Source organism: Myotis lucifugus, unplaced genomic scaffold, assembly GCF_000147115.1.
Source record: "Myotis lucifugus unplaced genomic scaffold, Myoluc2.0 scaffold_576, whole genome shotgun sequence".
NCBI classification, from domain to species: domain Eukaryota; kingdom Metazoa; phylum Chordata; class Mammalia; order Chiroptera; family Vespertilionidae; genus Myotis; species Myotis lucifugus.
This window is the reverse complement of record NW_005871624.1, coordinates 53,640-75,112: the sequence shown is the minus strand read 5'-3', so window position 1 is coordinate 75,112 and position 21,473 is coordinate 53,640. Positions and strand designations below refer to the sequence as shown.

At 54.1% G+C, this 21,473-nt stretch overlaps 1 protein-coding gene across 11 annotated transcripts in view; it reads left to right on the top strand.

Annotated features, from left to right (window-relative positions):
• TCOF1 (treacle ribosome biogenesis factor 1) overlaps window positions 1-21,473 on the top strand; it is a 30,876-nt gene that overhangs the window by 3,682 nt on the left and 5,721 nt on the right. For 8 of the 11 annotated variants that reach the window (XM_023745745.1, XM_023745744.1, XM_023745741.1 and 5 more), the window contains exons 3-20: window positions 2,558-2,697; window positions 3,242-3,315; window positions 3,819-3,891; window positions 4,287-4,360; window positions 4,922-5,131; window positions 5,348-5,557; window positions 6,032-6,253; window positions 6,414-6,614; window positions 6,762-6,989; window positions 7,078-7,254; window positions 11,137-11,274; window positions 11,465-11,638; window positions 11,775-11,978; window positions 13,178-13,288; window positions 17,478-17,643; window positions 18,908-19,029; window positions 20,405-20,518; window positions 20,826-21,069. In XM_023745745.1, coding sequence (XP_023601513.1) covers window positions 2,558-2,697; window positions 3,242-3,315; window positions 3,819-3,891; window positions 4,287-4,360; window positions 4,922-5,131; window positions 5,348-5,557; window positions 6,032-6,253; window positions 6,414-6,614; window positions 6,762-6,989; window positions 7,078-7,254; window positions 11,137-11,274; window positions 11,465-11,638; window positions 11,775-11,978; window positions 13,178-13,288; window positions 17,478-17,643; window positions 18,908-19,029; window positions 20,405-20,518; window positions 20,826-21,069 — 2,882 coding nt within the window. The remainder of the gene's footprint in view (window positions 1-2,557; window positions 2,698-3,241; window positions 3,316-3,818; window positions 3,892-4,286; window positions 4,361-4,921; window positions 5,132-5,347; window positions 5,558-6,031; window positions 6,254-6,413; window positions 6,615-6,761; window positions 6,990-7,077; window positions 7,255-11,136; window positions 11,275-11,464; window positions 11,639-11,774; window positions 11,979-13,177; window positions 13,289-17,477; window positions 17,644-18,907; window positions 19,030-20,404; window positions 20,519-20,825; window positions 21,070-21,473) is intronic. The other 3 variants (XM_014446818.2, XM_023745743.1, XM_014446817.2) reach the window with 3 other exon arrangements.

The following is a 21,473-nucleotide window of genomic DNA, read 5'->3' as shown; positions in this document are numbered from 1 at the left end:
GAAGTTTCTCTGCAGTGACCTTTGATTTGAAAGCTGCAGGGAGTGGGGGAGTGACCTAGGCAATAGGTGTGGAAAAGCAGGTGGAGTGTACCTAGCAGAAGGAACTGCTGATGCTGAGGCCTGAAGCCGTGAGCACAGTGCAGATAAGGCCGGGGGGTCGGCAGGGCGCACCCCATGCAAGGCCTGATCATCCACAGTGAGAAGTTGTCTCTGTATCCCAAGAGCAGTGGAGCCATGGAAGGGGGAAGCAGTGATGGGCTCGCTCTGTAGCTTGGACATCATCATCCAGGCAAGAGCTGATGGGGAATAGTGGAAGGTAGGAAGTAGATTTCAGGGATGAACCCAGGATCTGTGGATGGGTTGGGGAGGCAATCCAGTCCAATCCCAGGTATCTGGCTTGTACATGGAGTTGCAAGGGAGCCTGATTTGGAGGGGGAAATTTCAAGGACATGTTACAGAGTGTGAAATGCCTGTGAAACATGTAAAACTTAAGTACTTTTCAAGGACTGAAAAATAATCCAAGGGTGCATAAACAGAGGAATGGTTTGAGAATGAAGGAGGGGACAATTGTATTCTCTCCATGCCCTGGCCTGACCACAGCAGACCAGGTGAGTGAAGGACCTGGAGCCATGTCCCATAGAGAATACTGAATTGCCCAGGATGGAAAAGAGATGGCAAAAGGGCAGGTGAGGGGACCATTGTTTGCACATCTGTAAGGACAAAGGCAGTGGCATGTTCTCTGGGGCCCTGGTGACTGAGGTGGCATCCGTATGTGCCTGCTTTAGGAAGAGGTTTCAGCTTCTGAACACAAGTGCTTGGTCATCAGAGATATCCAAAAATTAGATAGGCTACAGCGGGAGTGGTGAGCTCCCTGTTATCAGAGGTATGTAAGCAAAGGCAGGAATGGTATGGTTGGGGTCTCAGCTTCCAAGGTCTTTAAAAGCCCAGCCAGGCCTTAATTTTTTACTCTTTGCTGCTACAGCAAGCACAGGGCACACCCCACACTTCCCCTCTCTCACCCTCTCCGACTTGCCCAGGTGTCTTGGGTATCAGTCACAGCACTTCCTTCCCCAGAGACCCGCTCCAGTGAGCTGCACCACAAGCCCTTTCCTGCCCCTGGCCCCTGTGGATAAGGGGTACTGAGTGAGACGGAACCTCATACCCACCAGAGGAAGCCGAGCCTAGTGCTTCCTGGCAAATTCAAACCCAGCAACTAGCTGTATGACCATGGACAAACGGTTTCCCTGAGCGTGTGCCATCTCTGTAAAATGATAACAATAGTAAATAAAGTGCTAAACCTGGCCATTGGAGGCATCTTCTCCCCCCACCCCCATGCCCCCAGTTTATATAGCACCTACTATGAGCCAGGACTGTTCTTGATATAACGGAACCAACTAGAGAACAACTCCTTCCCTTGTAAAACGTTCTGTTAGGAAGAGAGAGGCAGAACAATTGATACATGTAAAAAATGAAACCTGTTTTTAACAGGATAGTCTCAACAAGGAGACCTGAGCAGGGAACCAGGGACCTGAGCAGCACACCCCAAACTGTGGCAGAGCAATGTCTCATAGCTGGAGAGCGTGGGCATAGCCAGTGACTCCCTCGGGGTGGGAGGGTGGAGTCGAAGAGATGATACTTGAAAGTTCCAGGGGCTCAGCCATCTGAGTGCTTATTCTGCCAATGCCCCAGCCCCAGACTTGCTCTTTGACTCTGGGCAAGTCACTTAGTCATTCATTTTTTTTTTTTTTTTTGAGATGTGTGCTATGTGTGAAGGGTACCTTAGTGAGCTGGAAAAGGTCCCTCCCCCTCCCCGGACCTCACTGTGTAGTGGGGGTGTCAGGCAGGAAGTAAGTAAAATAACAGGAGCGAGAAAGTGCTCTGAAGAAAATGAAACAGGATGACAGGCTGAGAACATCTTGGGGGAGGAGGGTGATCAGGGAGGGCCTCTCTGAGGAGGCTGTGTTGGTGCTGAGGCCTGAAGACAAGGAGGACCTGGGCAGAGTCTTCTAGGAAGAGGGCACTGCAGGTGCTGAAAGTTCTGGAGGAGGGAGGAGCCTGGATGGCCTGCAGATGCTAGCACCTGTCACTCGACACCGGTTCGCTACTGTTATTGACCATTCCGGATTGTCTTGAAGACCACTAGACGGTTATAAAAAACACTATGACAGGGGTGGGGGACGTCTGGCCCGCAGGCCGTGTAGAGCCCGAGAAATCATTTGGTCTGGCCCTGCCAAGGCATTAGGGCTGAGTTAATTAAATGTTTGGCCAAATATAGCAGGCTAATTTTTATGTCTTTTTTTTTAAGTTGATAATTGTGTATGGCCCAAGAATGAAGTTATAAATATCCCAATGGCCCTTGGCAGAAAAATGGTTCCCCACCCCTGCTTTATGAAATGAGTGAAAATGCAGAATTTTATCTACACTATGTCTTCATCGCCATTTAAACTCTGTGTATCTCCTTTGGAGGTGGGGCAGGATGTGGGAAGGTCTTTCTTTCCAAATATCCTGGAGTTACCCCTGTCACCAGTTGGTGTAGCCAGTCACCCTTGTCCTGCAGAACCTCGGAGGTTGGCAAGAAGCAGAAGGCCGAGGAAGATGCAGCACTGCAGGCCAAGAAGGCCCGGGTGTCAGACCCCATTAGCACCTCGGAGAGCTCAGAAGAGGAGGAGGAGGCGGCAGCTGAAACCGCCAAAGCTGGTAAGGGCACTGCATGCTGGGCACTGCTGGGGAGCTCCCATGATTGGTGCTTGTGGGGACTTAGCCCAGGGCCCGGCCCCTTTTAGGTACAAGTTGTTGGGTATTGGATTGTTTCAGAGGGACCGCCTCCAGCTTCTTCAGTGACCAGGACCTTTTAGGGGGAATTTCAGAAAGGCCTACCTGTCTGTTTCAGTATTTATTTCAGCCCTTCCTCTGCACCAAACATTGTGTCCCCAGTGCCTTCTTGGTAGCATGTGGCAGGACTGTGAGCCAGTCCTTTTCCTCTGGGGGCCTCTGTCTCATCACCAGGGAGTTGGGACTCCATCGAGGATGCAGACCTGTAGCTTTCCTTTTGCCTCTCTCTGGCTCCTGGTGGACATGGCTGATGTACCACAGAGCTCTTTCCCACAAATCTGGGCTCAGCCTCAGATCCGTATACAGCACCAGGCGCCACACCGATTCCTGCATGAGCGGAAACCTGTTTGCTGTTCCTAGATGAGAAAAGGCTCACCTGGCTCATCCAGCGGGTGTTTGTGTTTTGCAGCCCCAAGACCAGCATCCACCAACTCCTCAGTTGTGAGGGCGGTTTTGCCATCAAGCATGAAAGGAAAAGTCACGGTGAGTGGGACCGTGTCCCAAGCTGTTACCCGTAAGAGCTGAAGTGCCCTGTGAGGGACAGTCTCCGTGAGAGAAGGGTAGGGTTGTGGGTAATTGTCCATCTTGGATTCGAATCTCAGCCCAACTTACCAGCTGTGGGGTCTTGCCGAGTCCCTTCACCATTCTGGGCCTCCGTTTCCTTTTCTGTAAAAATAATTATAAAATAATGATAATAACCACAACAAACTGCAACCAACCACTTAGCAAGCAACAGCTGTTTCCCCAGAACAGTCACCTGTTCTCCACACCTCCGTGAGGGGAGGCACCATTTTTAGCCCCACTTTAAAGGTGACGAAACAAACTAAAATAAAGTAAAATAAAATAAAGGTGAAGAAACAGAGAGGTAGGAAGATGGTTTGTCCAAACTCACAGGGCTAGGAAGTGGTAGAGCTGGGTTCAGATGTGGTCCGTGTTCTCAGTTCACCAGGCCATACCCAAGTGTGTCTGACTCCTGTTCTCTGTAGGCAGAGACCAAGAAAGGCAACAAGACAGTGAACTCCACACCACAAGCTGCCCTCGGAACCACTGCCAAGCCTGGTGAGAAGCCCCCTGAGTGGGCGGGAGGCAGGCCTGGGTGCTGCTTCCAGCTCTGGGACATTCTGGAACTCAGAGGCGTCTCCATGACAACGAGGCCCCACCTCAGATCATTTCCCCCTCCCTTGATGAGGGAGAATCAACCACAGGGATGCATCAGGCTTTGCTGAGGGAGTTGAGTAGCCTGGGTGGTGGAGTATTTTCTGGCTTATTGGTCTCAGGGGGGTATAAGCCTATCTCGGAGGCTTAGAGACTAAACTGAGAGGCCTGGGTTTGGGTGCTTGTCCTGCCTGCCTCCGTGTACGCAGGAGGGAGATTTTTCTAAGCTGGCACAAGTGTTAAGGCCTCAGAGGGGCTGGGAGGGATGGCCCTCAGTGCCCTCCCTATACATCCCGCAGGATTGGCATCAGCGGGCCAGGTCGACAGCTCCAGCGAGGAGACCTCCAGCTCGAGCGATGAGACCGATGTGGAGGTAATTGCACCCCATCCTCAGGAGCTGCCCCTGCACACCTTGAACTCTCCCTCCCAGGAGCCTGACTTCACAGACAAGTGGGACCAGATCAGTTCAGCAAGTGTTTCAGGGTGACTGGGAGCTAGAAAGGTGGGGGAGGGGGGCCGGGGGGTCTAGCGGGCCCTGGTGCGGGAGGACCAGGTGCTGCTCATTGCACTCTGGGCCTGAGAAGGGTCTAGGGTTGTGGGGGAGAGACACCATTTGCCTATGTGACAAAAGAAGGCTTCCTGGGAGAGGTGGCACTGGAGCAGGGCCTTATGCACAGGGCCTCACCAAGGGGAAAGCTGTCATAAGGAACTGGTGTCTGTGTGGGACCTGGAGGAGGAGGCCAGGTGAAATGGGCAGGGGGTGAAGGATTCAGGGATGGAGCTGATAGGCCAGGTCAGAGCATCGGTCAAGGCAGGGAGTGAGGAGAGAAGCAGGGGGTCCCTAGAGCCCCACTAAGGCCTCTGCTTTATCCTGAAGGTGTCACCAGGGAGTTTTCAGGAGGAGGGGAACAAATTGCCCTTTCTCTTTCACTAGGTAAAGGCCTCGGGGAAACCCCCCCAGGTCAAAGCTGCCTCAGCCCCTACCAAGGGGTCTCCTAGGAAAGCAGCGGTCCCAGCACCCCCTGGGAAGGCAGGACCTGCAGCTGCCCAGGCCAAGGCAGGGAAGCCAGAGGAGGACTCGGAGAGCAGCAGCGAGGAATCGGACAGTGAGGAGGAGGCGCCAGCTGCCAAGACCTCACTTCAGGTGAGGCCGGGGAAGGAGAGCCCGCAGCCTGTACCCCGCCCCAAAAGGCTTTCTGAAGACTGGGTCTCCCGCTGCCAAAGAGCCCCAGCTATGCTCCAAGCCTGCCCCAGCCCTTCTCAGTGTGATGTGTGCGGCGTCATTGCTCTGTCTGGTTTCCCAGGTCTCCTCACATCCACCTCTGGGCTGCCTCCCCTAATTCTGCTTCTCTCACTCCAGATGAAGGCCTCGGGGAAAACCCCACAGGTCAAAGCTGCCTCAGCTCCCACCAAGGAGTCCCCCAGGAAAGGGACTGTCCCAGCACCCCCTGGGAAGGCAGGGCCTGCAGCTGCCCAGGCCAAGGCAGGGAAGCCAGAGGAGGACTCGGAGAGCAGCAGTGAGGAATCCGACAGTGAGGAGGAGGCGCCAACTGCCAAGACCTCACTTCAGGTGAGGCCCAGAAAGTAGAGCCTGTGCCCGTGCCCGTGCCCGTGCTGAAAGGCCTTCTGAAGACTTGTTCTCCCACTCTAGCCAGTTTGGCTCAGTGGATAGAGCGTTGGCCTGGGGACTGAAGGGTCCCGGGTTTGATTCCAGTCAAAGGCATGTACCTTGGTTGTAGGCTTAATCCCTGGCCATGGTCAGGGCTTGTGCAGGAGGCAACCAATCTATGTGTGTCTCTTACGTCAATGTTTCTCTCTCTATTTCTCCCCCTCCCTTCCACTCTTTCTAAAAATCAATGGAAAATATCTCCAGGTGAGGACTAACAAAACAAAGACTTATTCTCCCATTCCCAGGCATGCTCCGAGCCTGCCCCACCCCTTCTGATAGTGTGATGTGTGCGACGTCATTGCTCTGTCTGGTTTCGTGGGTCTCCTCACATCCACCTCTGGGCTGCCTCTCCTGATTCTGCTTCTCTCACTCCAGGTGAAGGCCTCAGGGAAAATCACGCAGGTCAAAGCTGCCTCGGCCCCCACCAAGGAGCCCCCCAGGAAAGGGGCTGTCCCAGGACCCCCTGGGAAGGCAAGGCCTGCAGCTGCCCAGGTCAAGGCAGGGAGGCCAGAGGAGGACTCGGAGAGCAGCAGTGAGGAATCGGACAGTGAGGAGGAGGTGCCAGCAGTGGTACCTGTAACCTCAAACCTGGCTCAGGTGAGGCTGGAGGACACTACATGGCCTGTGCCCTGCCTGCTTGTCCTCCCCCCCCTGCACCTAGAGTACTGGTCCCCCATTTGCTCTCCTCACCTATCTTACCTCACACGCATTCCCTCTGTTGGCCCCCTGCCCTAATCCTGTCCTTTGTCACTCCCAGGCAAAGCCCTTGGGGAAAAACTCCCAGGGCAGAGCCACCTCAGCCACGGGACCCCCTGGGAAAGGCAGCGTCCCAGCACCCCCTGGGAAGGCAGGGTCTGCAGCCACTTTGGCTCAGGCCCGGAAGCAGGAGGACTCGGAGAGCAGCAGCGAGGAGTCAGACAGTGAGGAGGAGGCATCTGCAGCCACAGCTCCAGCCCAGGTGAGGCCACAGCGTAGCCTGACCCTGAGCGGTCCCCACTGGTCAGCTCCACAGGGAGTTATGGGGACTGCATGAGCTCCACCCCAGGGCAGATGGCGGCTCGGAATCCAGGGTTCTCCTCCAGCCTCTAACTTCTGTGTCCCTCAGGCAAAACCGGCTATGAAAACTCAGACCAAGGCCTCCCCAAGGAAGGGCATTCCCATTGCCCCTGCATCTACCAAAGTCCCCCCAGTGCGAGTGGGCACAGCGACTTCGCCAGCCTGCACATCCTCCCCAGCTGTGGCCAGGGGCACCCAAAGGCCGGGGGAGGATTCTTCAAGCAGCGAGGAATCAGAGAGCGAGGAGGAGGCAGCTCCTGCCACAGCAGGGACACAGGTGAGGCCAGTGTGCTTGGCTGACTCAGGGCCAGCCCCTGGTGGTCTTTTGGGTTCCTGTGACATAGCTCTCTTCCATGTCCTTCTAGGCTAAGTCTGTGGGGAAAAGCCTCCCAGTGAAAGCTGCCGCAGGGCAAGGGACCACCCTGGGACTCCCTGGGAAGGCAGGGCCCATGTTGGCCCAGGTCAAAGCCAAGATGCACGAAGACTCAGAGAGCAGTGAAGAAGAATCAGACAGTGAGGAGGCTTCCTCGGCTCCAGCACAGGTGAGGCCTAGGAGGAGCCAGCCCATCCCACCCACGTCAGTGTCTGGGACAGGGCTGAGGGTGGGCTCTGCTGTTTTCCTCAGCTGTGCAGAAGTCTCAGGGGCAACCTCAGCTCAGCCCCAAGCAAACATGGGGGGTTGGTGCCTGGGTTCAAGTCCCTAAAGAGTGATGTAATCCATCAGGGCCTGTTTACTCTTCTGTAAATTGAAAATCAACCCTTACAGGGTTGAGAATTTAAATTTAACAAGATCTCACCTGCCACACCCAACAAAGGGCCTGCACACAGCCAGCTCTCATCTTCCTGAGGGCGGCCAGGCTGCTGTGCAACAGAATGGAGTCATCTCCCAGCCTGGAAGAACTGGGAGAGGTGAAGATAGCTCACTCCCTGCACTCACCCACCCACCGTTTATTATTTTTAATTGTTGCTTTTCTTTTAATAACCACTCAGAAGTTAGTCATTTCTTTTTTCCCTCTACCAGAGCACACATTTCTAAGGATTTTTTTTGGTTCCCCTCTCACTATTACCTTGTGGGACTTTTAAACTACACATGCCCTCCCTGAGTCTTGGCCCAACAGGCTCCCATCCACTTTTTCCAAGCTGTGGACACATTCCAGAACAAGTTTCAATATGCTGATCCCTTAAATATTTGTCTTCCCATCTGAGCTTCCCACCTGTACCATGAGATAGGTGTTCATCTGTGTTGATTTCTGCAGAAGGAAATTGGAGTTTAAAGGCATTGTTTGGTGATGTGCTCCAGCTCAGCCACCCAGTGAGGGTCAGAGCTGGGCCTCTGCCCCAGAGTGCCTGCCTCAAAAGCCTTTTGTCTTTCTCACTTTCTTCTGCCACATCTTGGCCAAAACTTTTCCAGCCACAGTAATGATTATGGATTTGGGGGTCTTACTTTCTCTCAGGGTGAAAAATAGAGATGCTAATCCCTCTCTAGGGGATAGCTGTACAGCCCCATGCCCTTGTCAGAGATGGTGCTGTCATTGCTTCAGGAAGCCTGTGAAGAGCTTCTGCTAAAACAGACGGGGCGGATAAGAGGAGTCGTGTTCACCTTTTCCATGCCTTCGCCTGAAGGATGAGGATAGTAACTATGTCTCTGTTGTGGGATTATGAGGATTAAGTGACGTAATGCTTACATTTCCTCACCCTCAAAATGCTGTGCATGCTAACTGGGTTTCACATGCTCAGCTCTCATGGGTCAGAAATGAGTCAGGTAGTCTCTGATCTGCTCAGAGACACCAACCCAGCTCAAATTAAACCATCCGTTTGGGAATCGAGGTCCAAAACAGACAAAGTAGCAAAGACAGGATTGGTTCTAGAAAACTAAGTTTGCCAGAGACTCAGGAAGATGATTCAGGATTTAAACGCCCTTGTGTGCAAATGGCTGAATAAGCAGTAGGGTGTCTTCTGGCCTTTTGTTGTATGTTGACATTTTTACACGTGCTTATCAGTTCTAGTGGCTTTTGTAGATCCTATACACAGATCATGTTTGCAAATAAGGACAGTTTTACTTTTTTCTTTCTGATCTAGATGTCTTTTTATTTCTTTTTCTTGCCTCATTGCACTGACTAGCACCTCCAGTACCATGTTGAATAGTAGTGGTGAGCTCAGCCGTCCTTATCTTATTTTACTCTTAGGGGTAAAACATTTAGTCTTTCACTATTAGGTACGATGTTAGCTGTAGGTTTTTCATAGATACTCTTTATCAAGTTGAGAAGGTATTCTTCTAGTCCTAATTTATTGAGAATTCTTATGAGTTGGTATTCTTCTAGTCCTAATTTATTGAGAATTCTTATGAGTTGGAGTTGGATTTTTGTCAGATTTTTGTTTTGTTTTATTCATATATTGCATTAGTTAATTTTCAGGTATTAAATCAAACTTTCATTCTTGAATCCCACTTGGTTGTAGTGTATACTCCCTTTTATTTGTTGACTTCCTTTGCTAATCATTTGTTAAAGATTTTTGTATCTATATTCATGAGGAACATTGGTCTGTAGTTTTCTTTTGATGTGTTTGCCTGGCTTTAGCATCAGGGTGATACTGGCCTCATAAAATGAGTTGGGTCATATTCTCTCCTGCTTTATGAGTTTGTTAGATTGGTACTATTTTTTTTCTAAATTTTTCTCTAAGGACTACATTAGCTTCATCCCGTGGATTTTGAAGTGATATAGTTTTTATTTTAATTCTTTGTGGTTTTAGAAGTAGGTTAATTTCCAAATATCTGGGATTATGCAGATTTCTTTCTGTTATTGATTTCCAATTAAATCCTGTTGTCCCTGGAGAACATGTTTTGTATGATTTCAGTCCTTTTAACACCTGTAAGGTCAGGTTAGTCCTTTGTGCCTTTTGTTTTATCTACATAAGAGTCATTATTCCCCTATGGATGACTTGAGTGCTGTACTGAGCACCTTGGCCTTAAGTCATACTTGGCTGTGCTTTAGGGGATTGACTCTTAATCTCATTTGTTCTCATGTGGATGTGGAATCTGGGGTATGGAGGATTTCTTCTGGCACTGATCCAATGACATCTCTGACAGGCAGGGGCCTTGAGGTGCTGCCAAATTGCTCCTTCTATTTCATATTAGCAGGGCTTGCTTTCATACACTACACGAAGCATGTCAAACTCAAGAGCTAACACTGGCCTAATAAATAAGGTTTAAGTTTATGTAGGCCGCCAAAAATCAAAAGCTTCAATTTTCATAGGAACATAGGTTTATTTTGATAGAGACATGCTGAATACAAAGGGCTGAAATAAATGAGTAATCGTTAACATAAAATAATAGCACATTTTAATAAAAATTAATGTTTTTTCTTGAACATTAACTTACCAGACACTGAATAACTGCACAAGTTAATAAACATAACGCAAATAAACCTATTTTTCTTGTTCTCTGAAAGCGAAATGTTTCCTGTTGCGCACGCCAAACAAGTCAGTACAAGACTAATGACTTGACAATCGGCTGCTAAAATATTCACTGCTACTGTTAGTGGAGAATATTCACTGCTACTGTTAGTGGAGAGAAATAGTGCGCCTGCGTGTAAGGCACGTAAGGAAAACGAATGCAACATGATTATGATAGTCATTAGCGAACATTGTAGTTCGTTATTAATAATTATATATAACAGAATATTGTAAAAATTAAGTTACAAAACTTTTATTAAAATGTATCTTACATACCGTTATATTGGCTGGGCCGCAAAAATATTTGATGTGGGTCACACGCGGCCCGAGGGCCATGAGTTTGACATGCTTACACTACACTGTCGAGGATTTCGCTCTTTATTGCTCTCATCTCTGCTAGGCATTTGGGGGGGTTCCCTAGGATCAATTAACATTAGGTTAAGCTGAAGACAAACTCAAACTATGGTTTTCTGCCTTGTTCTGCCCTCCTCAGTAGCTGGCCCCCATCTCAAGACCAAATTGGCTGCTTAAGCTCCAGCTACGACCTCAGCCAGAAGGAAGAAGACACATGTTTCCTACATGTGTGAGAGAGTCGAGCGTGTGCTCAACTTACATTCCATTAGCTAGAACTTGGTCACATGGCCACCTCGCTGAAAGGGAGCCTCGGAAGCGCCTCGCTCTGGGTAGTCTTGTGATTAGCGAAAACTAGGAAGTGCTCTCAACAATGGGTTTCAGTGCTTACGACGTACCAAGAGCTGTTACACACTGCAAACCTCTCAGTCCTCATGGCAACCCCATGTGTGGGCCTTATTATTACCCCTGTTTTACAGAGGAGGACACTGAGGCCCAGCAGGGTCAAATGGTTTACCCAGGTCCACACAGCTATTACATGGAGGCGCCAGAATCGGTGTTCTTGGGTGACTGCTCTACTGCATCTCACCTTCTCCCTTCCGTGGTTCCCTTTTTCCTTCCAGGTGAAGGCCTCAGTGAAAACCTCTCAGAGCAAAGCCCACCCCGCTCCCACCAGAGTGGCTTCAGCCAAAGGGGCAGCATCAGCTCCCGAGAAAGTGGTCACTGCAGCTGCTCAAGCCAAACAGGGGTCCCCGGCCAAGGCAAGTGGGACCAGCGCCCAGAAGGTGCTGGGGGTGGAGCATAGAGGAGGAGCAAGCAGTGGCCCAGCCTGGACAAGGGCCCTGCATGGGCGGGAGCAACGTCGCCACCATCACACTGTGGGTGGGGTTTAACCTAAAAAGAACTGCTGTTTACTTCTTTCCTCAATACCGTTACCTCCTTGCAATTCAGGCAAAGCTGCCAGCGAGAACCCCCCAGAGCAGTGCCGTCTCAGTGAGGGGCCAGGTGTCTGTGCCAGCTGCGGGGAAGGCAGTGGCCCCAGCAGCCCAGGCTCCAGGGCCAGTCGAGGACGACTCGGAGAGCAGTGAGGAAGAGACGGACATCGAAGGGGAGGCACCCACTCCGGTGAGGCCCCGGGAGGGCAGAGAGCAGCCCTGTGCTTCCCCTCTGTCAGAAGTCCCCCACAGCACATCTCCGTATGCCCATCCATCCCCTGTGTCCCTCTGCGTTCCCTGCCCTGATTCTGTTTCTGTCACTCCAGGCAAAGCCCTCAGGGAAGACCACCCAGGTCAGAACTGCCTCGGCCCCTACCAAGGGGTCCCCCAGGAAAGGGGCTGCCCCGCCACTCCCTGGGAAGACAGGACCCACAGTCGCTCAGGCTGGGAAAAAGGAGGACTCGGAGAGCAGCAGCGAGGAGGAGTCGGACAGCGACGGGGAGGCACCGGCAGCTGTGACCTCAGCTCAGGTGAGACCTAATGAGGAGGCAGCCACAATGCCAAGCCACCATCACCTATTCCTGGGTCAGAATTCGGGCTCAGGGCCAGGTGGGGAAGGAAGACTAGGTGGATTAAGGCTCTGTCTCCAGGTGTCTTCAACGTCTCCTTCGGTGAGCCCTGCTGTAAAACTTCCCCAAACCCGGCCTCCCTGATGCCGGGCGTCCTAAGCACTCCCATACCTACCAAGGCCTCCACAGTTTGAGTGGACATACCAGCCCCATGGAAGGCGAGGCCAGAAACTCCCATTCTTTGCCAAGACACATGAGGCCAAGAATCCAAAGTTGTCAGTCATGGGAGGCTTGGGTGGTAGTGCAGGTGCCACCAGGCCCTGGGGAGCTGGAGGAAGTCACATCCCCTTGCTGGGCCTGGCCTCACACCAGCACGTGCATCTTCCTGGGGAGAGCTCGTCCAGCTTAGTGTGAAGCCTGGGGTGTGGGGAGGGAATGAAGAACGGACTTACCTGGGTCACTTTCCCTCTGTCTGCCTGCAGAAGGCAGCAGGGTGGCTGTGTCCTGCCGAAGTCCATGGTAACAAACTCTAGGACTTACAGGGCTCAGGCGTGTAATGGAAATGATTGATATTGAGCCTTGGTATCAGGAGAGACAGGAGAGAGTGGTGGCAACCAGGGCAAAGTAGAGAGCCCTTGCCCCATCCGGGAGATAGTCCCTGTCAGCTCCAGCCAATTGTGATTTGTGGAAATGTGTCCTCCCTGGGGCAGGATCTTCCTTTTCTTAAGGAAAGCTGGAAGTCCCCGTGCCAGGCTTTTAGCTGGGGTGTTGCAGCCAAGTGTGAACTGTGCTGGGGCCACTGGCTCACCCCTATAACCTCATCCAGGCTGCTGTCACCTCTCGTGCACGTGCCGGGCCAACAGCACTTAGTCCTCAGGTTTTAGCAGTGTCTTATTCATGCATCCCTTTCAAGTTCAGAGTCAGCTCTGGCAGGAGGGTAAGCAGAGTGGAGGCCGGTGTTTCCAGTGGCTGTGGGCCATACTGGCTAGCAGCCCTGTGTCCGTTCATCTGTGCCATCTTTCCCCCTCCCCACCATGTGCTATAGGGAGGGGCACACTGCCATCCCTGGTCGCTGCAGCGGGCCATGGTTTCCTAGTCCCTCAGTCCTGCTTCCCCTCAGCTAATGCCTGCTTCCCCCCACCTTGTGCTTGTCCCATCAGAAGAAGAGTAACTCCAAAGCTGCCAAAAGTAACACACTGGCCCCAGCAACCCCAAAGAAGAATGCGGAGGGGTCCTCGGAGAGCAGTGACGAGGAGCTGCCGGCAGGCCAGGTAGGCTGCACCTTCTCTCTGAGTACCGGGCAGGCTCAGAGCTGGGCTGGAGGGCCTGTGGGGTTGAGGGCAGATCTTTCCCATTTAAACAGCACTTCACAGTTTCCAGAGCTCTTGCCTCTATTTTGACACATTTGTCTTCACAATAACCCCATGAGTCAGGCCACAGAGTGTCTGAACATCCAGGCCTCAGAGCCAGATAGTCGAGGGTCAGACTATCCCACCACCAGCCCAGTGATGCTGGGCGCGCTGGCTGTTCTGAGGCCTGGGAGGCTCAGCTGTAAACAGGCAGGGTGGCGTCCTCCCTCCTGCGTCTGCCCGCTGGCGCAGGTCCACAGCACCCTGCCTGAGAGCAGGCGCCTGTTCCTGCACGAGGGCGAGTGGTATTGCCCATTTGAAGTTAGGAATCAAGGCCCTACGAGTTGATTTCCTGAAATCCTCGTGGCCCATAAGAAGCTAAGGAAAGGCCCTTGCAGTGTGGCTCAGTGGTTGAGTGTCGACCTTTGAACCAGGAGGTGACGGTTTGATTCCCTGTTAGGGCACCTGCCCGGGTTGTGAGCTCGATCCCCAGAAGGCAGCCAATCAGTGGTTCTCATCCTTGATGTTTCTCTCTCTCCACCTCTCCCTCACTCTCTGAAATCAGTTAACAAAGAAAAGCTGAGGAAGGGCAAACACCAGTCCTCGGCTCCCCGAGTACCCCTGCCTCCTGTTGGGACTGGAAGTCTCTGTGGGGCTTCTTGGAATCCCAGGGCCTGGCCTGAGAGCCGCTCAGGCACCTGGCTCATCTTCACGTGCCCTGCTGCTGCGGTCATCCTCCCCAGATTGTGCCCCGAGGGCAGGACCAAGCCCACCTGTCTCCCCAACTCAGGCCCAAGCCTGCTGGGCTGGTGGCCAAGCTTCTGTGTGAAGCCCAGGCCTCTGGCAGATAACACCGCCCTTCGTCCTCCTCCAGCCCCAAGCTCCTGGAAGCTCCTGCCAGGCCCCTCAGTGCTAGAGTTCTGCATCGCCCAGACCATAGGGTCTCTGCCCTTCTCCCCTTACATGTCAGACCACATGCTAATCAGTAGGGTCAGGTGCTGCTTGCACCCCAGTGATGGGCCCACTCAATACCTAATTACAGAATATAACTCTGAATTACAACTCACATTGTCGGGTCACCTGTGCAGCAGGCTCTGTCCTAAGCCACAGACTTGCATATTCTGTTTAATCCCCACAACCAGCCTGTGAGGAGGATAGTTCCTTCCATTATTCCCATTTTAAGGAGGAAAGAATGAGGCTCAGAGAAAGCAATTGAACTGCCCCAGGGTGACATGGCTGAAAACAAGTGGACAGACCTGGTGTTGGAACCAGGCCCACCCCACTCTGGCCCGCTCCCGGCCCTGCCTCGACACTGCCCTCCAGGGAAGGAGCAGAGGGGCGGGGCTGCCCTCTGCTCTGCGGAGCCTCTAGGAGGCTGCCTCCTCCCCAAGAATCTAAACAGCTGGGAGGGAGGGAGGGGGCCGCTTCGCCCTTGTGCGGGGGCGGACTAACACAATTAAAATGAACATCGTGCTTAAACTGAAACATTTAATTGGTACGTTGGTCCTGAAGATTCTGGAGTCCCTATGAAAAAAGGAGAATAGTCAGCAGTCTGTGCATTCCCCAGGAGGATTCGGGGGGAAAGGCACAGCCTGGGGACACGGCTGCCTTCTCCAAACTAGGGGATTTTTGCTCCTAATCCCCAGCTCACTAATTATGATTATTATCGTTATTATGCTGTTACCAAGTACTTCTCTATGGACAAGTTTTGCTCTGTTTTTATTATTAGCCCATCAATAGAGGAAAGGGATTGATGCCAGAGTGGTGGGCAGAGCCCCAGGCTGGGAGGTGGAGAGAGGACTGTGGCTCCATTCCCCCTCACTGTGCCTCAGTGTCCCCCCTCTAGCTTAGAGAGAGACTTCAGCGGGTGGTCTGTGGCTTAGCCCGTTGTGCTGGCAGTAACCCAGCCACGGTCTGTGTCGGGGCTTGGCCTAGCTGCCCAAATAAAAGACATAGGCCCTGCCCTCAAAGTTCCAGATTGAGCAGAGAGAAAAAGAAGACCCGAAAGAAACCAAATTAGGGTGTTAAAGCACAGGCTTAGCTGGTTGGTCTGGGAAGGAGCTCATGCCTGGCCCCTGAAGAACTGCCAGTCCCGGTTCTTGCCCCAGTTTGGAGGTCACCCTGTGTGCGCCCCTTCCCTCTATGAGCCTCAGTCTTCTTGACCCCTGGGAGGGAGTCCCTGGGGCTCGTGAACATGGAGGCTCCGGGCCACATTCCCAGCAAGTGGGATGTCTCGGTCCCTGGGATGGGGCTGCCCGGGGTCGGTTAACCACCCCAGACGGTTCTGAGAGGCTCCGGAGAAGAGCTGCACTCGAGCCCTGCCACCATGGGTGCCTTCATGTGCTACTCGGCTCTGCCCAGCCTAGGATGAGGGCATGGTTGTGATGGGCCCGGCTCCGACACGAGGTGGTGAGCACTGCCCGCAGGTTTGGTTCTGCAGACGGTAGACCCTGCAGTAGGACGGGAGTCTCTGTGTTCCCGCCGGGTCCTCACCTCCCGGCGTCTATGTGGAGGCACAGCCAGATGTTCAGGCTGCTTCGTCTTCCCATGAGCCTTTTCCAACCGCCCTCATCACCCCGTGTGCACTGTGCTGTGCAGTTTCCAAAGCGCATCAGAGCCCCTCTGGTGAGTGGACGCAGGCTGACTTTCCTAACAGCCCTTTCAACAGGTGGGAAACTGAGGCACAAAGCTCAGGGCTTGGCCACACAGTGAGGTCATGGCAGAGGTAGGGTCACCGCCTGAAGCTGGGGTGGCGGGGGGGGGGGGGGGTGGCGCGGGGTGGCACGCAGGTGGTGTGGGCAAGTGGAACAAGGAGGAGGCGGCTTTTGCTGCTGAGCTGCTTTTAACATCCCAGACGCTATTGTTTGCCTCGGTGGGTTCATTGCCTCTCTGCGTCCTCAACAATCTGTTCCTCTGTCTTCTCACATATATATAGATTCCCTCCCTCAACTGTAAGCCTTCTCCCACTTCCCGTCCTCTCCCTTCCATCACGTGGGCAGGCAGGCTCTGGAAGTGGCAGATCAGAGCAGAGCAGCCGCGGGGGAGGCTGTTGGCAGGGGGAGGAAGGGCCTGAGCCCAGCAGAGCTCCCACCCTCGGGCGGTGCCTTTCTGCTTTCTTTTCACTTTTCCTCTCCCACAGCACCCTGGGGCTGAGGCGTGGAGTCAGGCTCGGGGAGGTGGGCAGGGTGGTTCCTGGAGGAGACCTGGGTCCCCAACTGTGACCTCGGAAGGTCCCTCCTGGTCTCCCCCCTGGCCAGAGAGAAAGCAGAACTCGGGCCAGACCTGATCTCGGGAATGGGAAGCAGGCTCCCCACTCCCCGGCTCGGGGCTGCCGGTGCAGCCTGCGGTGGTCACAGTCACCAGCGCTGCGTCCCAGGCTAGTCCACAGGGAGCAGGCGCAGCTGCTGCTGTTTTTTCTTTGAATGTCTTAACTGGAAAATGGAAAGCGCACCCACAGATAGACCAACACGAAGAACCCGCACATACCCTCCCAGCCCGTTTCATCCAAACCCTCCACGTAGTTGATCCTTTAAGGCACAACCACCATGTAATGTCGCACCTGGAAAGGAACCTGCCCATCGCGCCCCTGTTTCCCACGTGTCTCATGACCGATACTTTTCATGTTGTGGGTCCAGATGAGGGCACTCCCTCGTGTGGTCTTCTCCGTGTCACCTGGTGGTCTTCCCCTGTGCAGTATATTTGTTGAAACTGCTGGGCGATGGAGCTGGGTTGCTGCGTCCTGGTCCCATCTCAGCGGCTGCATCCACATGTGGGTGGGACCAGCAGACTGAGCCACTCCCCAGGTGGATGTATATTGTGTCTGTTCAGCAGGCAACTCTCTTCCCCTCAGGACTTGCGGAGCTAATCTTACTGACCTCAGGGGTTCGTTGTGAGGGTTGGAGGGGCTCCTGTGAGCTGTGAGGTGCTGTGCTGGGTCTTAGCAGGTGCGCGGGCTCAGGGAGCTGCGAGTGCCCGGGGGAACAGCCCCTGTCTGGCTGCCCTGAGCTCTCAGGACCCCCTTGCCTTGTCAAACCCTTCCCCGCCCCATCTTTCTCTCCCCCTGGCCCAGCCTTTAATCACTGGGGGGATGTTCTTGTTTTTGTTTTTTAAGGTGATTAAAACCCCTCTGATTTTTGTCGACCCTAATCGTAGTCCAGCTGGTCAGGCTGCTACCCCTGTGCCCACCCAGGCTGCAAGTGCCCCAAGGAAGGCCAGGAGCTCCTCGTCCGAGAGCGAGGATGAGGATGTGATCCCCGCTACGCAGTGCTTGACTCCCGGTGAGCATGGCCCGCCACCAAGGGCCGAATCCCCTGCTGCAACGGCCGGGCCGGGCTCAGCTGCCAGCGGCTGCCCGCACACGCCCAGAGGGGAGCAGATGCTGGCAGGGCCACAGAGCACGTTGTTGGTCAGGAGGGCCTCAGGGCAAGCAGGTCGGTGAGCACTGCCTTGGCTCACCACGATGAGGGACTGCTCAGGAGGAAGATTTGCCAGGGCTTCACTGTACCGGCTCCAAGGCTAGAACCCAGGCCAGAGGCTACGGGCAGCAGGGACCAGGTTTCTCCATAGTCTAAGGAAGAGCTTTGTCACAGCTGACTGCCTGAACATGAAAAGGGCTACGAGAGGTAGTGAGCCTCCCGTTCCTGGTGGCATGTAAAGGGGGTTAGGTGATCCCTAAACAGACATTGCAGGGAAGATTCCATCTGTCAGTGGGAGACAGGACCACATCTGGGATTTCTTTGATGTTTGCAACCTATGCTCTACCAGTGATAGCACGAAAATGGTTAATAAATGTTTTTATGATGTTTTTTAATGAGGATATTAATGCCTAATTTTGGGAGGCTAATTAAGAAATACAGACTAGCACCAAAGGAAAAACTTACCTATACATAATCCCACTGCCTGGAATAATTACTGTTAACATTTTACAGCTGTTAAATTGGCAAAAACCTAAGCTATACCTGTGTGTTTTAGTGAGACCATGCTGTACGTATGCTCGGTAATCTTTAATTGACAATATTGTGGCATTACACATTTACAGCGTGATTCCCTCTGGCTACAAAGCGGTCCTTCGGGTGGCATGCCATAGTTTATTGAGCCAGTGCCACGTTGGAGGAAGCCAGGGCTTTGGTTGGTGCCATTGAGGCGTTTATACGTAGTGCTACAGCGAGCGTCGTGTACTGGAGCCTTTGCGGGTGACCACGGTGGTTTTCATGAGACTGTGTTAAATACACGGAGAGTCTCGTTTGGCAGCCGGCCGGCTGGGGGGACATCACAAGAACTGGAGTGTGGGGAGGGGCTGGGGAGAGCCAGGGTCACTGTCCCAGCAGCCACGTGACCTCCAGAGCCTTGGAGCATGGACAGCGGGACAGTTCCTGCCTAGAGGTCTTGGGGAAGGCATGGCACAGGCCCCTGCTGCATAAGCCCTGGGCACCACACCTGGTCCCCGGGAAGGGCTGATGAACTGGGTGTTGCCACAGCCACAGCTGGGGAGGCCATGGGGCTTCTGTGACCTAACGTGCACTCCATTCCCCTCCATTCCAGCCATTAGAACCAACGCAGTGATCATGCCCACGGCCCATCCAAGGACAGCCCTTGGGGCCAGCAGCAGTGAGGTGTCCAGTCGGGTGACAAAGGGCAAGAAGCAGGAGGCACCTGCCACTCAGGTATGTGGCAGACAAGGGAGGCCTTGCAGACCAGCAGGGTGGGGGGCTCCCTGCCCTCCCCCCACGTACCCACACATGCTGCTAGCAGGGCTGCAGGTGCTCTCACCCACCCCCACCGCCAGGAGTAGCTGCTCCTCGCAGCCAGCGCGTTCCTGGCCTCTGGCTACACCCATCCGAGCTCCCGGGCACCTGGGGGTGGTCAGGAGAAGTAATCTTGGAATGTGGCACCAGGCAGAGCACTGCTGCCCCGAGAGGTCCTGTCAGCTCGTTCTGTTTTTTTCTCCCAGTTTTGAGATGCTGTGAACAAAAGTCGCCTCTTTCAGTGGGCGTGCTAGTGACTTTAACTTCCCAGCCTCCACCGTTTCAGTGTGTTTTTGTTTGGTCCTTGCCTAGATCTAAGGTGGAGCTAATGCTCACTGTTCTGGTGATGGGGCAGGGCCAGAGCCCAGGTCTCCTGGCTCCCAGGCATTGCTCTGTGGGCCATACCCGTTGGTTTTTCCGTTTCCTCACTCTTCCTTTCTGAGAGGTGGGGGAGGCCGGAGCAGGAGTTGGGACCCCCAGCTCAGAGGGCTCATCACAGCTCGACAGGTGTCTGGGCCGTGGTCACTGCATCCATTTGGCCATTTGACCAGCAGATGGTGCTGAGTATCTGTCTTCCAGGCAGGGGGGATGCAGCAGGAACAAGAGGTGCCTGCCCTGGGGAGTTCCCAAGTGAGTGGGGTGGCATCCACTAACAAAGGAAACCAAAAATAGAGTACTCACGAACTGGTGGGTGCTTCGCAGGAAACAATAGTGACGAGAATAATGGGGTGAGCTGCTTTAGAAAGGATGGGCAGGGATGGCCTCCCCAAGGAGGTGATGTGGAAGCAGGAGGAGCAGCCAGGCCAGCGAGCTGGGGTCCACTCCAGGCAGGGAAACCCAGCTGCAGGGACCCTCTGGGGAAGTGCATGGAGGTCGGAGCTGAGGAAGTCGTGTGAAGTGAGGGCTGCATGGCGCGGAGAAGTCACCCCCAGTTCTCTTAGTTCTCTCTCCCTATTGCTGGTGGGTGTGGAAAGCAGGAGTGGCCTGAGGGAGACTGTTGGGGAGGCAGTTCCAGCCACCAGACTAGAGACTTGTCCCAGTGGAGCTCAGATTGACTGGTGGGGGCTGCGAGTGTTCTTGGACCCTCTGAGAACGATGTGATTAGCTCATAACCCATTTCCTGCCCAGGCAGTGGCACGGTCCCTTGGACCACCCCTCAGTCCCTACTCCAGTCCCATGGCTCCTTGCAGATACAGGTCTCCTCCCACCCTAGCAAGATGGGGTCTGCTCAGGGCATGGCAGAGGTGACGCCTGAGAACCCAGGGGTCTCAGGGCTGCCTTTGGCTGTCCACAGGTGACAAAGAGGAACCTGGCTAACCTCCCGCTGACCCAGGCCGCCCTGAAGGTCCTTGCCCAGAAAGCCAGTGAGGCCCAGCCTCCTGCTGCCAGAACCCTGTCTTCAAGTGGGGTGAGCTGGGGAACCCCCAGGGGTCCAGGCCCTACCCTGGAGCGGACAGTAATCAAAGACCACAGAGGGTAGAAGGGAGGCCCAGGCAGAGACTCAAGTCCCAGCATCATCACCCACCGGCCCTGTGACCTGAGCACATGCTCGCTTGCCTACCAGGCCAGGGCCGCCTGGCTGAGAGCTGTGGGAGGATGGAATGAGGCCTGTGCGAAGCAACCAGCATGGTGCCTGGCTCTTAGCTGAGGTGCGCAGTAAGATCAGATCTCATTTCCCCTAACTTTCCTCCCACTTTCTCCTTTCATCAAATTAGATTGACGGTGCCCTAGGCTCACTCCCTGTGGCGAGTCCCCAGAGCACCCCCGTGAAAGCAGGAGTGACCAACAAGCCCAGAAAGCCCAAGGTTCCTGCAGTCCGGCGGGCCACAGTCCCTCCCTTGGGACACCCCAAAGCCAAGGCCTCTGGGACCTCAGATGATAGCGACAGCAGCAGCAGCTCTTCGGGGAGCGAGGAGGATGCGAAGAGGCCCCAGGCGGCCCCGCTGCCCCACAGGCTGGGTGAGGATCGGGGAGGCTAAAGCTGGGTGGGCCTGGAGGAGGGGAGAGGTAGCTTGGTGGAGCCCGAGGCTCAAGCCGTGGCTCTATCTCCACTGGTTCTGCCACCTTGGCCTAGTCGTCCCACGCTGGGCTCAGTTTCCCCTTCTGTACAGCCCCTTGAGGAAGTTGGTCCAAACTCTGTCAAAGGCCCCTGATGCTGCTGTTTGATCACTCCCGACTTTTTGGAATCAGGCTCCCATAACTGACCCCACCATAATCCCAAGGCCAGCCGAGCAGCAGAGCAGCGTGCGGGCGTCGGCGACTAGAATGGAAACGCTTAGCATTCAGGTGTCTCGCCTGGAATGCCATGACCACAGATGGCAGAGTGAGGCGGGGACCCGGCCATCCCAGGTGCCTCCCTGAAA